General features: G+C 33.2%; 1 protein-coding gene across 1 annotated transcript in view; it reads right to left on the bottom strand.

The window, feature by feature from the left end:
• LOC129235202 (glypican-5-like) overlaps window positions 1-8605 on the bottom strand; it is a 202983-nt gene extending 194378 nt beyond the window's left edge. The window contains exon 1 of the mRNA XM_054868908.1: window positions 8244-8605. Within this exon, the coding sequence (XP_054724883.1) occupies window positions 8244-8454 (211 nt within the window). The 5' untranslated portion in view covers window positions 8455-8605. The remainder of the gene's footprint in view (window positions 1-8243) is intronic.
• Between the last annotated feature and the right edge of the window lie 7487 nt (window positions 8606-16092).

Raw genomic sequence — 16092 nt, 5'->3', positions numbered from 1 at the left:
CCACGCCCCCTAAAAAAAATGTTTTCTCAAAAACGGTGAGTATGACAAAGCTCAAATTTCGGATTTACATTACATTTATGATAAGGAACAACATATGTGAAAATAAAAAAAATTAAAAATGTCAACAATCACAAATGCTTTAAACTGCCTGATTCTCACAGACAATGGCTCTTAATGAGTTACTCAATCGTCCCTTCCAACAGGATCGCCTGGATCTGCCACTGAACAGAAACCAGGAAAGAAATAATATTAAAATGCTAATTTTTTTAATAAAAAATGCAGCTAAAACACACACTTAATTATCATCATTATTTTTAATTTAAAAGTTATTTTTAATGTAAAAAGGGAAGATTTTTCAGTAATTCAAGTCCTAAAGTTTTACACTTAGAAATACTAAATATTACTTAAAAACAAATTAAATTAATTACTGTAACCAAAGCTTAATAACTGTAAGCGATGGTGCAGGAACGTTACGACATTCTGCCTTTTTAGGTTGCGGCAAGCAGGGTTGTTTGGTTTAAACCATGGCTTAAACCAATTGGTTTTTTAAAAAAAACCATGCGGTTTTTTTTTTAAATGTTTTTTTTTTTAAAAAGCCAAAAAAAAAAAAAAATCCATTTCACAGGTTTACATTGATTTCCCCACACATAATGAAAAATGCAAAATTCCATTTATGCTAAGTTCCTAGCTAAGTTGCAGGGATAAATACTAAAATTGCAAAGTTGCTTCTTCAAAATGTATAACAAGCTTTAATCGAAAAAAAAAAAATAATATATTTTTTATTTCATATATGTGCCATAAAGCAGATTTTAGTCAACTTCCATCATTATGCTTAATTAGTTAAGATTTACTAAGGATTGAATCTTTTATTGTAGATGTAATCCATTATATTGCTCACTCCTGTTGCAGGGGTGTGACATTTTTGCCCATTTATTTGTACTTTCCTGGAATTTTAACTTTGACTTGTAAGGTAATCAACAGTCAACTTAATTGTTTGCACCTGAAAATTAAGATTTGTTCTGCAGGTGAACACAAATAATATTTTTTGAATCAAATTTAAAAAAAAAGTTTATACTTCATATTATGATACATAATAGTTCCTTATATTATAATGTAGGAAGATTAAAAGACAAATTTTTAAATTCCCAGAACAAAATGCTAATGTATGTGTAAAAATTGATTGAGAAATATATAAATCTTCACATATAAACTACACTCTCCATTGTTTTTTTTTTTTTTTTTGGATTCTGTGTGCTCAAAAGATTTTGATTGGCTATACACCTATGCTGCTTTATGACTATTGGGTGCAGATAATTCTTAAGTTTTTTTTCTTTTCCCCCCCCCCCCCCCTTTTGTTCATTGGAATTGAGATTTTGGTATTTGCTTCCTGGGCAGTTTACAAAAGTTACTTACTCATATTGTTTTAAAAAGAATGTCTCTAATTCTGGTAGAAAAAGAGACCTAATTTGGCTTTCATTTGATGAAATCAAAAATGAAGCCAGTATTTCGTATCATAAAGGGTCTATATATACATGCATACTAATTTGTTAATCAAGTCAAACATTTCAATCAATATTTCCCCGCAGAAAGCTATTTTAATTATTTGATTTAGTTACAAGATTTTGTTCTTATCTCTTTAATTAATCAAGAAATTAGGTATAACGTGACTACTGAATAACTGTAAATTACATGGAACCTTAATTACCTTCCGAAAATTAATTGTTTTTCTTGCAAATAGTATTTAAACCAAAAAAAACCCGATTTAAACCAAAAAAACCTGGTTTAAACCAAAAAACCGTTTTTTTTTTTTTTTTTTTTTTTTTTTTTTTTTTTTTTTTACCAACCCTGGCGGCAAGGGATTGCAATACCGGACCAAAAATTCAATACCAGTATTCGGATTTTAAAAACGTGATACCGAAATACCGGTATTAATATCGGTATTTGAAATTTCTCAAAAAAAAAAATGCTTAAAAAACATGCTGTTTTGTTGCCACATTTCATCATTTTGTACAAAAATTGTATCATTTATGAAAACGTATTGTGAACAAATATAAAATGAAGGAACAAATGTCCTAATAAAAACTCAACACTAGTCTTTATCTTTACTTATAATAAAGCTCCGGAGGATGTCTGGATCTCTGTGATACGCATAGCGCCTAGACCGTTCTGCCGATTTTCATGAAACTTGGCACATACTTTGTAGCATGGGGGTGTGCACCTCGAAGCGATTTTTCAAAAATTCGATGTGGTTCTTTTTTATTCCAATTTTAAGAACAAAAATATCATAAGATGAACGAGTAAATTACGAAATTATCATAACGTGGAACCGTAACATGGGCACAAGCCAAATGGCGAGACAATTCACCATACATTATTTGTAAATATATAGGCGAACCAAAAGACCTTTTAATTTTTCTATTACGGGCAAAGCCGTGAGGGTACCACTAGTATAAAATATAATGCATCTACTGAATTGTCTGTAAGCGTGAAGCTCATTTTAGTGCTCAACTTTCCTACAGATAGGTGGTACTGTTAACAAATGCGCGATACACGACACCTCCTCTAATTGTTTAGAAGTCCTTCATCTTCAAATAATTCGGTTTCTCGCGTATTACTTTCGATAAATCCTTGTGCGTGTGTGTGTTGTTTGTTTTTGTGTACTATTATCAATATATTATTATTATTTTAAATTTAGAGCTAGTTGAAATTTCTTTTGAGAGACGATACTTTTCCAATATCAACATCACTTTCTCTTGAGCAGAAGACCTTAGGTTGAAATTTATGATAAACTTGACTAAATTGTTAGTTTCTCTTATTCTCTTTCGCTTTTTTTTTTTTTTTTTTTCAAAACTATTTGCAATTATAATTATGTACAGATCGGAAAATATGCTTAACCTCTATGCAAATTTTTAAGGCACTATATATTTTCTAAATATTACATTGCCAAGTATAAAGCCAAATAGTGAGACACGGGACACGGCAACAAACCAATACTGGTAACAACAAATTACCATTTGTTCTGCTAACAAGAAATTTTTTTGTCAAAATTTAGTACAGTTGAGTTGAGACAATAAACTAATCATAAAGCAGTATTGCAATTGATGGTTGGAATCAATTGTTCATAGGACAAATGCACTCAAAATTACAATTGAAATTAATTTTCACAAAAGGTTAAGTGAGTGATCAGGGAAACGAAAAAGTAAAGACATGGTACACAAAAGCGCACGAAAATACGATTCATCTCACCATCTACTGTTTGACCATCGATTACATGGAAAGGCTAATATCCGGTTTATAGGCGGAAATGGACGTATCTATTAGTTTATAGGGGTGTCAGTTGGTTTGTTACAATTGTGCACTTTTGCCTCTATTATTTTAGCCCCAGTTTTGTGAAAATGAAAATTTGCTCACGGCAATATATTTTTTAATCTTAAGTACGAATATTCGATCCATATTCTCACTACAAAAATTAATTGATTTATTTATTCACATCATAGTTTTGAGTGTACCCTTTTGCTTTTACATTCCCGAACGAAATGAAATTTATTTTCTTTTTTTTTTTTGTTTCCATAGTGTAACTATTTTTGTTTCCCCTGATTTTTTTTTAGAGAATACAATAAATGAATAAGGCACTAGTGACATTATAAAACGCGTGCATCAATATCCCATTGCTATTTTCAATTCTTCCCTGCTAGATTCATTCAGATGGAATTGTCTTTTCTAGGCCGGTTGCCAAATTACATACAATCCGTCGTTGAACAGTAGTATTGACAATATCATTTTGCAATATTTCCGCTACGTACTTTTGTTTAATGATATTCTACTAGTTCGTGCATTGGTAGCCAAATTTTTACATCAATCGGTGATTTTTGTTCTGTATCAGAAAAAAAGAAATGTACATTCAAAGCATAAGCAGATATCTTATAAGTTAAATTAAAAATTCTTTAATTAAGACTATTTATTATTTTTAGGTAATACCGAAAATACCAGTATTTGACCTCAGCAAATACCGGTATTACCAAATTCTTGTAAAATTGCTCAAAATTCTTTATACCCGTATTGCAATCACTAGTTGCGGCCTATTAATAAACATTCCCTGCTTCTGAAAATAGATGTTCACGACAAATATAAGCATAAATGAAAAGCAAACATAAACCAAATTAGCCATTTACTTTATGTGTTAAAGTTTGCTTTTGCTATTGGAATGATTTATTTAGTTTTTTTTTTTTTTTATTTATTCAAAAGCTAACGATTATTAAATAAAAAATGTAGATGAATTGAGGATGATAAATGGAAATGTATTCACTTGTTACTAAAGACAAAATAGAGAAATTTGTCTTCTATTTTTAACTGCTATAAAAGAAAAATGCAAAAATTACTGTTGAAAAAGTTTTAACTGAATATTCAGTATTTGGCCGAATATTCGCTTAGAATTTTAACCGAGTACATATTTGATATTCGGCAAAATATGGCATTCGGTACGTCTCTAGAAAGAATGATTTCACAAAACGGAAGTACAAATTTCAAAAGCTGCAAATTATTTCTTGAATTTGATTGCACAATCAAATATTCCATTCTCATTAAATAATAGCATACTTTTCCCACCAAATATCAATGCAGTAAATTATAGCTGCCATTTAGAACGCCAATAAATTAGTTGAAAATCAAATTACATGAATAGAATCAAATTCAAATGTTGCCATGGAACAGTCGTTCTGTAAGCCTCGGATAAAACAAAATACGAAGGAAAAGTGTAGATGAAAACATGATTACAATTTTATACATCTCCCCCCCCCCCCCTTCCTTTTTTCCCAGCTGAAAAAATACGCTGTCTGGGGAAAAAACGTTTAAAATCTTGATTCGGATTGCGTCCTTTTTGAGATTATGCCAGAAATCAAATGATTCACTCTTCCCATTTGACAGGTGATTTATTTGGGTTTAAAGTCTCTATAATTCAAAATTGGTCATAAACAGGGTTACCACCTTTTTTTCCCCCCCAGCACATTGTACCCCCTCCCCTGTCCCATTCCTTTATCACAGAGTGACATTTTTCACCTTCCTCACCTTGTCACGCTACTATTACAATTTTAAAGTTTTATTTCAAGCAAAGTGTCCCCTTCCCTCCTCGTCACAATTTCACGAACCTCCCTCCTCACTTCACAGCGTGATTGTTTGGAGATGACCCCTAAGAATAACGAATGGAAGATTTCGCTCTCTATTTAGATAAATAGTTCAAGAAAGATACGAAAAATAGATTAGTTTTACTAACTGCTGAATCTTTACACCAAAAATAAATAATGAAAAAAGGAGGAGAAAAACGAACACTTCTCAATGAGAAACTGACAATCGATTCCCTACCTTTTTTTTTTTTTTTTTTTTTGAGTCATCACGAAGAAAACTAACGCCGACACGCCTACCCTTCGTCACCACATGAATAATGTGTTCTATGCACTAGTGCAGCCAGAATTTATTTTCTAGGGGTAGTCATCGGGGCTGCCAATTATAAATATCACTTTTTTTTAATTAATTTTAATCCCCCCCCCACTTCAAAAGAGCATATTGGGGGGAGGAGGTGCCCCAAGCTAAATATTATGAAAACTTTATGAATTTACCTATGAAAACTTCTAAATCTTTATTCACAGCGAGTAGTTTTTAAATTATTTTCGGGGGGGGGGGGTCCGTATTCCTTCGGTTTCCCTATTTGATATGCGCTTGCCTTTCAAGAATCAAGCTTTGAAAAGATGCCAATATCCAATTTTTTCTATTTGTTTTAACAATATACTTTTGAAAGTATGTATTAGCATACACTTTTCATTTGGAAAAGTAAATTTAGTATTTTTTTTTTTTTTTACAAACTTTTAACCCAACTCAATTACTGCTCTCAGCGAAAAGTGTTAATTGGCAAATAACCTTGCAAACATTTCCTTGGGAAATTCTAAATGACTTCCTTTAAAGGGGATACAATAATGAACATGGAAAAACAACGTTTAGCCACAAAAATTTCTAAAATCTCATCATAGTTCCGTGTGTGTAACGTCATTAAAATAAGGGTAAACATTTATCATCTCATGGATTCATATCCTGCGTTTAAAAAAATAAACTTTGTTGCTATGATTACTCATTTATAAACAGTTATCACAATTAAACCGGTTTTATAATCAAAACAAACACACCAACCTAAAAGAAATATTTTATTTGTCGCTCGCTGAAACTGTTTGCAGCAAAGGGAAGGCGCGGGGGATGTTAGGGCCTTGTATTTTTTTAAGAAGTTATTTGATCTTTGGCATTGCCCTCTTCCACAGAGGGGGGGGGGGATTCATTTTTTTAAAACTAGCACTAATTTATCTCTTTTGGCCGCAAATTCAAAACAATAAAAATTCTCAGTTAAAGTACATTTCAGTATGTCTAATGTCTAATGCAAAAATTACACAAGACTACCAAGACGAACATTCAATAATCAGGAACATAAGGTGAATTATATTTCCGTGCGATAGATAATCATTTTTATGTGGTCGGTCCATCGCTGAAACACTTGAGGTTTTTATGTAATTTCCAAACTTAAGTGAATAAATCTAAAAATTTTAAGTCGCGGAACTACGGTAATAAAAGGGGACAAATTACATGTGACTTGCGTAAGCCAGTCATTTCAGCAATTCAGTAGGGGGGAGGGGGTCAATTGAACCCCCCTCCCGGTTTTAAAACAATATGAAATTAGGCATTTTTGTACGTATTTTGTTGTATTCCCCTATAAAAAAAGATTGAACACAAACCGTTTGCCACCTCCTCCCCTCAGTAGGGGCGTGCACAGAAATTTTTGGACCCGTCCAACCGTCACCGTCACAAGTGACTTTTGCGGGCCCACACCATTTTGTTTACCCCTACGTCCCCCCCCCCGCCCTACATATATTTCATTTCTCATTTTAAAAATTTCCCCCCTTCCGCCCTCAGGCTCGGGCCAACTGGTGTCCCCCTTCTGTGCACGCCCCTGGAAAAAAGAAAATGGATGGGCCTGATCGAATTTAATAAAAATTTAAAAAATCTTTCACGAAACTGTTTAAAAATTTCAGAATAATCTTTAAGTTATATAGTTGGCTCTCTCAAATAGAAAAAAAAATATATAGGTTTTATTTGATTCAAATAAATAAATGCACAAAAAATTAACTTAGAGTTGTAAAAAACAAAAATGAATGATGTAAATAAAAAAGAAGTTTTTATTCGATTCGCTACGCTCCTGAGTATTCGCTTCGTTGACCACTTTTCACGCATAAAAATAGCTTCTTTTTTTTTATCAATGAAAGCGACAATAAACAGCAAAAAATGCATGAGCGTCTCATTCATTTCCTTTGTTGTTTTTTTAACCGTTTTTATCGTACACAATGGGTGAGCGAGATGGGAGTAGATTTATTGACAAAATTGTGTTAAAATTAAACACTGTATTTAATTTATTAAGATTAAGGAGTTTTTCGTTAGATGAAAATGAAATGTTAATATTAAGAAAAAACTTTGTCGTTGTGTCTGGTGTGTTGAATGTTCATAAATAATATCAATAACAAACAAAATAAAATGTATTGCTTTAAAAATATCATTACTTTCACAAATTATCGTCTATTAATTGATTATTCGATAAAAATGAATTTGAAAATTTGATTAAAGGTAGGAAATGTGTAAACACTCTGATGTGTAAACAAAGAAATTATTTAAAGAATCAAAAATCTTTCTTTCCATAAAATACTATGTTTAAAGCTCATCAATTAATTTTCCTGCGATAGATTAAAATACCGATTTCTGACATGTTCTTTACACTTTAAAGATTTAATTAAAAATTCATGTAAATAAATTAATGACATCAAATTCTATGTTATTAATAACAATAGAATGATTCATTGCAAAATTAAATCTTATAATATACGTTAATTGCTTTTAATGTTTTTTTTTCATGTTTATAAAAATAATGATATAATAATAATATTTAAAAATTAATAATGCTTAAAGTTTTGAACAACATAAGTGAAATTGTGAATACTTATTTTCACTGAGAAAAAATATTGATCACATACATAACGCATGTTTATACTCTGAACAAGAAATTTGGTCCCTTCAAATTCAAAAATAATTCATAAAAGTTCGAAAAAAACCAGTACACACACACTAAGTATGGTTTAGCCTAACATGTGGTGTCAAACAAAACCATACTCCAAACATCTGATCCTTTGGCACAACCACAAGCAGTCAAGAAGACCTACCTTCATGTGTCATATCCGTGCTGTCTTCAAGGGAACCTATTTTTTTATCTGTGTAATGTTGCACTACGTCTTCGCAAGTACTATTGCTCACTAATGTGTCACTATTAGCATCTAATGAATCTAAATTTTTAGTAGAAATCCGTCCAGACGCGGCACTACAAGAGCTGACTAATATTGCAAACACAACAACAGAGACCATTTTTGTATCCATTTTCAGCACGATCACAGAAAACACGAAGGAAGGAAAGTCAACAATCACAGTGCATGTAAATTCTACAGGATATGATTAGATTATCGCAGCCGTAAATAAAATTTATATATGACCTATCAGGTGTTTTTAGTTTTAGGTCACACCAGCACACACCTCCATACACGGCACAGGCTGCAAGCCGACTGTTTTCTCGACTCTCCATGGTTGCCATTGAGTGAGAGAGAAATGGCGAGATTCCGGCTGAAGGAATGTCGCCAAACCATCATAAATTTAAAATCGGGCGGGGTTGTAGAATGGGATTGTACCTCGCATCGTTTATACTTTATTTTCTGCTTCCCCCGTCTTATTTACCACTGGCGTCGCAAAGACGTTTTTGCTATAGGCGCCGTTCTCGGCAAAGGCTACTAATTCAGACCTACAGAGAAGCTGTTTTTTCTTGATATTTTCCTCTTTTTTGCTTTTTATTTTTGCCCTTTGAGGTTAAAACCCGTCAAAACAGTACCAGTTAAGGTGGGAAAATTCCCTTCTTTCCTTTTCTTTTTATCATATCTAAATAAAAAATGACCCTGAAGGGAAAGGAATCCCGTTTGCTATTTATTTTTGTTAATGTTTGGTAACCTACTGGTTTTTCAACCTCGAAAGGTGACGTTGTTCTCAGATTAATTTTATGTAAAGAGTTCTCAATATTATTTTTAGAGCAATGGCACCCCCCCCTCCACTTTCATGCTGCATCGCACCCCCACCCACAAATTTCCTGACCCCCACACCTAAATTTTAATGTTGTTGTCACCCCCTCCCCCCTCTTTACCATGATGACAACTTGACAACATTCTTATACACTTCAAAATAATACCAACAGAACCTCTGATTGTTTTGATAAATTTTTCGAAAAATGAATAAGGAGCCGTCCATACATAATGTCCTACTTTAAGGGTTGTCATGAAATTGTGACAACGGAGATTAAGGGAGCAACAAGAAATGTGACATCACGAAGTTTGTGAAAAATGGCGTGACGTTGGGGGCAAAGGGGGGGGGGGATTGTTGAAAAGAAGAGTGACATAATTTATATATGGACAGACCCTGGTAAATCAAGAACTAAGTCGGATGAAAAAAGAGTAAAGATGTATCGCACAGGTGAAATGAAAGGGGTGCTTCTGTAATGATTTTCTGCTCTGAGATCCTCCTCCCCGAAATCACTTGATTCTACGTGTGTCAAAAATTCCATTCGCGTAAAATAACACAGTAATAGAGAGAGAGAAAAAAAGAAGTAATTTCATGGGTGCCTACGGGGGTTGGAGGGGGGGGGTTCTACGGTGCCGACTGCGCCATTGAAATTCTTAGGGTTTTTTTTAAGGGGAAGTTTTCTTTTTTTTGCTGGGCTTATTCTGTCAGATTCTCCATAGCATTTGTGGGGGGAGAGGATGGGCACTACTGAGTGATTGGATATAGAAGACAAAGGCCACTTAACGGTTTTACAAAAACGTTCAGTTGCCGGTTTAAAAGATTTTTTTTTTTTAAGTCATCATTTCTCTCCGCCGCAGTGAACATACAAAAAAAAAATGCAGGCCTGTCATTTAGGAGGGTCAGCGGAGCGTACATTGCCCCTCCCCCCGGCTTTGAAATATTAATGCTTTTACATATAAATGAGCATTTCCTGCTGTTTTCCGGAAAACTTTTTTGTTCATTGCATTTGCATCCCTTTGCCCCCTCCTCCAACCCCCTCCGAATAATTCGAAATGACGGGGCTGAAAAAAATTTAACATCCCCTTCGGTAGCGCAGGGGGAGGGGCTTTGAGAAAGGGGGAGGGAAAGGTTGCTTAAAATTATTCGAAATATAAAAAAAAGCCCAAAAACACCTAGAAGCCGGACGATTTTTTTTCAAGAAAGCCGATTTCAAAAAAAAAAAATTCTCGAGCTTGGCTCAGAAGAAGCCTCCCCCCCCCCCCCCCAGGCTGTTTTCGTATATTTCATTCCTTCAAAATAAGATTCCAGTCCTCTAAAAAATATCAAGGACTTTGTTCTCACTTTGAAATTGTTTTAGCTATATCTCTGCTTGTGTCTGTGCACTGCACAGCACTGTAATACTGTAAAGATTTCCGTCATTTAAAGGGGGGGGGGTCTGAATGGTAAATCGGCCCTACTCAGGAAATTCAATATCTTTACGATCAGCGAAACGTTTTTTGTTGTTTTCCAATAAAGTTTGCGTTGAGTATTCACCCTTTGCCCCCAACTTGGAAAAATTCGAAATGACGGGCCTGCTAAGAGGCTGATACTGTTTCCTCCACTGCACAGCCAATCCTTAAAAGCTAACAGATTTTGGACTGCCATGCGCATGCGGTGCCCGCATGATTCAAATGTAGAGCAAGCAGACTAACACTGATACTGATTTTTTTTTTTTTTTTTTCAAAAGATGTTTTACTAAATATGGATGACTCTACTATCTTCTATCAATCGGATAATACCACATCATCACTGACACTCACTCCAAGAACAGAGCTCAAAAATCAATCGCGCGTAATTGCTGTTGTCAATTTTTTGCGCTCCTCAAAATGGTAATTTAAGTCAGTTTTCAACATATTTTGTCGGCCATTAAAGCGTATGTTGTAGCATGTACTACGTGAAAAGGTTAAGTAATGTGTAGTTGGGGGAAAAAAAAAACTTGATATTTTATGCCGAGATAACCTGTAATCACAACTTGATCGATTATATCGCAATTCCATGTGAAATAATATGCTTGATTTCAACGACTGTTTAAGTTCAACTAACGTAAATGATTATGTCCCAAGTTCTAGATATATTAATATTAAAGTAAATAATGAAGTAAATTCAGCAGACTGAGTTTTATTTCTTGCTTGTAGAGAAAGGGGAAAATACAGCCTTTTTTTTTATGTATACACGAACAAGCTGCATTAATTCAAGAATGCTCTTTAAAATATGCGCTAAGGTTACTGAATTTCAGGAGTATTTTTGCTGGTGTTCCAATTTTAATATGAAATTAGGGCTAATTATTTTTACTATCTGCATTTATGACTAGCCTGTCTGGTATGTTGTCTGTTGGCCCATCTGTGGTCTGTGGTCATACTGAAAAAAAAAAAAAAAGAAAAAAAAATATGAAATTCGGTATTATTATATTGAAAATATACATACATTCTGTACATCTCAGAGACTGGTTTAAAATATTTTAAAAAATGAAATACTAGTATTATTATTTTATTATTATTATTATACCCATTATAACTACTGTACAGCTTTGAAAATAGTTGAAACTTCGCAAAATCTAAAGAATATTTTACGTCATAATTTTGAACGAAATTGTATACGTTTTCCATTAGTTGGATACAGGCAGACTAATGCGCAATTTCGCACTTTCTCTTAGAATTGGCTACATTTATTACTTAGTTTATATTTTAATTCTTCTAACTGTAGTTTCCATAAAGTAATCACACTTTCCGGAAAAGTCGTTTAAATGGCTTACCACTTTACATAAATACTGGCAATAGAAACTCTGTCGTTGAGAAAACACATCTATGGTTCTTCCGATACACTTGAAAATAAGAATAAAAATCTTTCTCAGGAAAAGAAAATATTTTGGCAAAAATTGCTACTCTCTAGATTTAAGAACAGAATGATATCAGCAAAAGACAAAAATTGCTTCGTTGAAGTTCATTTTGGCAACTTTCCATTTTATATTTCCTATACAATTTGCTGTCTGAAGCACAGCCAAATTTGTTTAAAATATGGAATTCTTTTCGAAAATACAAAAAAATAAAAAAAAAGAAAAGAAAACAGCAAAAGAAAATGCGAGGTGTACTGTTTCGGAAAAATGACTTCTGATACAGAAAAGTATATTCAGCAAAAATGAACGATGTTACAAAAACTCCACTCAAGAATTGCTGAACACTAAAAAAAACGTTTAAATTATGCTTTGCCGTTTTTGTATCATTAATAATTCTGCTTATACGCTGCTCGTATAGAATATTAATTTTTTTCACATTTTATTTGAAAGATTTATTTACTTTACTTACTTTATTAGAACTCAAGTTTATGCACTTTTCTTTCTTTTCTTGTTTCGGGCAATATTATTCATAACTATTACTATTTATTTAATGAAGTATTACAAATTTTTTCAACACTAACCTCAAACTGCTGTTTTGGGCTTTCTTAAGTCATTGAAAATTGTTTTTTAAATTTATTTTAACTGATAGTAAAGACAAGATTATTTCTATCTGCAGGAAATAGACTACTCTCTTCTTTTTTTCCCCCTTCGATTTTTATTTTTCCTCTAATTATTTTTATTTTTACTTATTTATTGTTATTATTATTATTTTTTTTTTTTTTGGAAAGGAGGAGGGACAAAAAATGCTTATCGTTATTAAGTATTAAAATGTCACATTTGATTATTCTTTCAAGTTCCTTAAAATTGAATTTAAATGTATGCTTCAAATTTAGTATTAAATGTGGTATAATGAGGTGGTTTCCTTCAGTCAAAAGTGCTACTTTTAGTCATTGAAATGGATAAAATGAGCAAAAAAAATAAAAAAATAACATGGGCCCAGAAAATACTTTCATTTTCCCAACAGTTTTTTTGTCCGATTTTTCAAACCTGGCGTGGTCTTTATGTCGTCACAAATGATGCGCTTGCCGCATTTTTCTACTACGTTTCCACGTTATGATAATCAAGCTGCGAATTAAAATTGCACTCTACGCTTGCTATCAACCACATCGTTGCCAATACACGCGAGTAAAGATGAGAATTAAATATTTTGTTCTGTGAATGGCAACACAGAATGGCATTTCATCATTTGTGATGTCATCGCCAAGAAATGTAAACAATGAAAGCTTACCGATTTAAGTATTTTTTTTAAATATTAAGCTTAAACAAACTATTTAAAAAATGGTCACATCCTATATTTTTAAACATGCTCTTTCAGAAAAAAAAAAAAAACTTTTAAAATTTTGGAAACGACCCCATTTTGAGAAAATAAAGCTTACAAATCTTAAGTGTTTTTCAATCTATTTTGCACTGTCACTTTTGCTTCTTACTTGAAAAAATTCCTGATACGAGCTTATTTTTTATTTTTTTTTCCTTAAATACACATTTACATATCAACGTACAAATTTTATTTTTACACTTTTGAATTACTTGTTCAAAATAAAAGTTATTAAGAAAGGAGATTAAAAGTTAATAAGAATGTAGATGAAACATTTCTTTCATGCTTACTCTCTGAAGCAAAACGCATTAACTAATCCTAAGAAAATGCAAATGAGTTTTACAAAGATCGATAACCGAAATAAAAAAAAAAAAACAATAATTTGAATTTTGACATTTTGAGTTCAAATTATCTTTTTCGCAATCATGAGTGTGTGTGTGTGTGTGTGTGTGTGTATGTAGGTGTGTGTTTGTATGTGTGGGGGTTTATGTGTATGTGTGTGGGGGCATGTGTGTTTGTGTGTGGGGGGAGTATATGTATGTGTGTGGGCATGTGTTTGTGTCTGTGCAGGCATGAGTGTGTGGGTTGTTGTGTGTGTGTGTGTTTGTGTGGGGGGGGATGTGTATGTGTGTGGGCATGTGTGTTTGTGTCTTTGCAGGCATGAGTGTGTGGCTAGTTGTGTGTGTGGAGGGGGACTATGTGTATGTAGGCATGTGTGTTTTGTCTGTGTGCTGGCATGAGTGTGTGGGTAGTTGTGTGTATGTGTAGGTGTCTGTATGTATGCGTGTGTGTGTTTGTGTGTGTGTAGGTGTCTGTATGCATGTGTGTGTGTGTTTGTGTGTGTGTGTGTTTGTGTGTGTATGTGTTTGTGTGTGTGTATGTATGCGTGTGTGTACATAGGATATGGACGCAACCTGGAGACGCTGCTCGCTAGAGCAGCAGCATCGTGGGACCGGCCGACGGTGGTGCTGCAGAGGGAGGCGGGGGGAAAATAAAATCATAGGAAGCCAAAACAGTCAAATGAGAACAATAAGCAATGTGATTGCTCAAAAAAATACTTATCAATACGTCAAGAAGAGCATTAAAGCTTTTGAGACGTATAACTTTAATAACTGATCAGAATAACCAAAACTCAACTCACAGGGCTGCATATCCATAGTTTAAGAAGAATTAACGGATCTGTGTTGTCACTGCCTTAGCAATGCCCATAGCAACGGTTTGTTGGAATCAGTTACGTGTTTCTAGCCAACCACCTACAGCTCTAGACTAGAAATAATGAATGGTAGTCACTGATTACCAAAGTCACAAAAAAAGTTGCCAGGCTTGCACTTTTGGTAGCCACTAAGAAGAGAAAAATAAAGAGGAAGTAAGCAGAGCATAATATAAACAACCTATTCGATGTTAGTAATATTACCAACAGATTAAAAATCAGGATACTCAACTGAAAAAAAAAAAAAAAATTTACTGGATACATTTTTTAAATATTAACATAAGTATTTAAGTATACAACAAAACGAAATACTTAACAAATTTGTGAACTTTATGCATAATTATAACTAAATACAAGCAAATGGGAAAACTCGTACAGGTTTTGGTTCTTATATTAATCTGAAAATTTCTGTCTACTGGCACGAGTTTTTTTTTCTTTTTTTTTTTCTTTTTCTTTTTCAAAGAATTTGAAATTGTAAAAGGTCATAGAAGAAACGAACTTTTTACTAAAAAAAAAAACAAAACATGATCGTAAAGTGTTACCATTTTGAAATACGAGTCGATTTAAAAACGTCAGGAATCATTGATTTTGTTACTTTAATTGAAACTATTCGATCTGAAATGAACGAAAAAAAAAATTATTTGCACAAAATCAAGGTAGCGCAAAAGGATTGGAAGCTTGTTGTCGATGCGCGATATTATTTTCAACAAAGAGGAACACATGATAGCCCCTTTTGGCGACTGGGACTTGATTCTTCGGTACCCATTTTCAATAAAATGCTCACCTGTTTGCAACTGGCGACCGCTAATCCAGAATTTTCTCCCCACCCCGTGACGTCAGTACTAAAATAGTCACTCAAATAAATGAACTCTGTAAAAGTTGTTTCTCTGTCACCGCAGTGTCAATACGCGGAAAACAACCTCTTCTCGCCAGCCTCTGCCCTCCTCTTGAAGGCTGCACACCTGAAGCAACTCCTAGTATTTCATTTCCAGAAATCATGCAGATTTTCAGCTATCAAGTCTATTTGTCGATTCATTTGAAAAATCGAGATTTGAAATGGGTTTCGAAAATGCAGAGGTATTCACTTTTTTTTTATATATACGTTAGGAACCATTTGAGCTTAGTTTTCTTGATGGGACCTCTTGCTCAAAAAGCAGAAATAAATAGGATATCAAAACTTTATCCTATTCAAAATTTCAAAAAGTATTTTTGCATCTTTATTTTATCACAATACAAATATTTTAATATTAATGGTAAGGTAGCTAAAATCTTTTTTTAATTGATTCCATGCGTAATAATAATAATAATAATAATAATAATAATAATAATAATAATAATTATTATTATTAAAATAGTCAGTAATCCAACGTTATGAAGCACAAAAATTGTAAATAATTGCAGACACGTGTTTCGGTATTACAAGTAACATCTTTTTCAATGCAAAGGAGTGTGAGCTTCTGGATGAAAAGTCATCCGAGAAAAGCAACACGGTGGAAC

This window comes from Uloborus diversus, chromosome 2 (assembly GCF_026930045.1).
Source record: "Uloborus diversus isolate 005 chromosome 2, Udiv.v.3.1, whole genome shotgun sequence".
In the NCBI taxonomy this organism is placed as follows: Eukaryota; Metazoa; Arthropoda; class Arachnida; order Araneae; family Uloboridae; genus Uloborus; species Uloborus diversus.
This window is presented reverse-complemented; position numbering and strand designations above follow the sequence as displayed.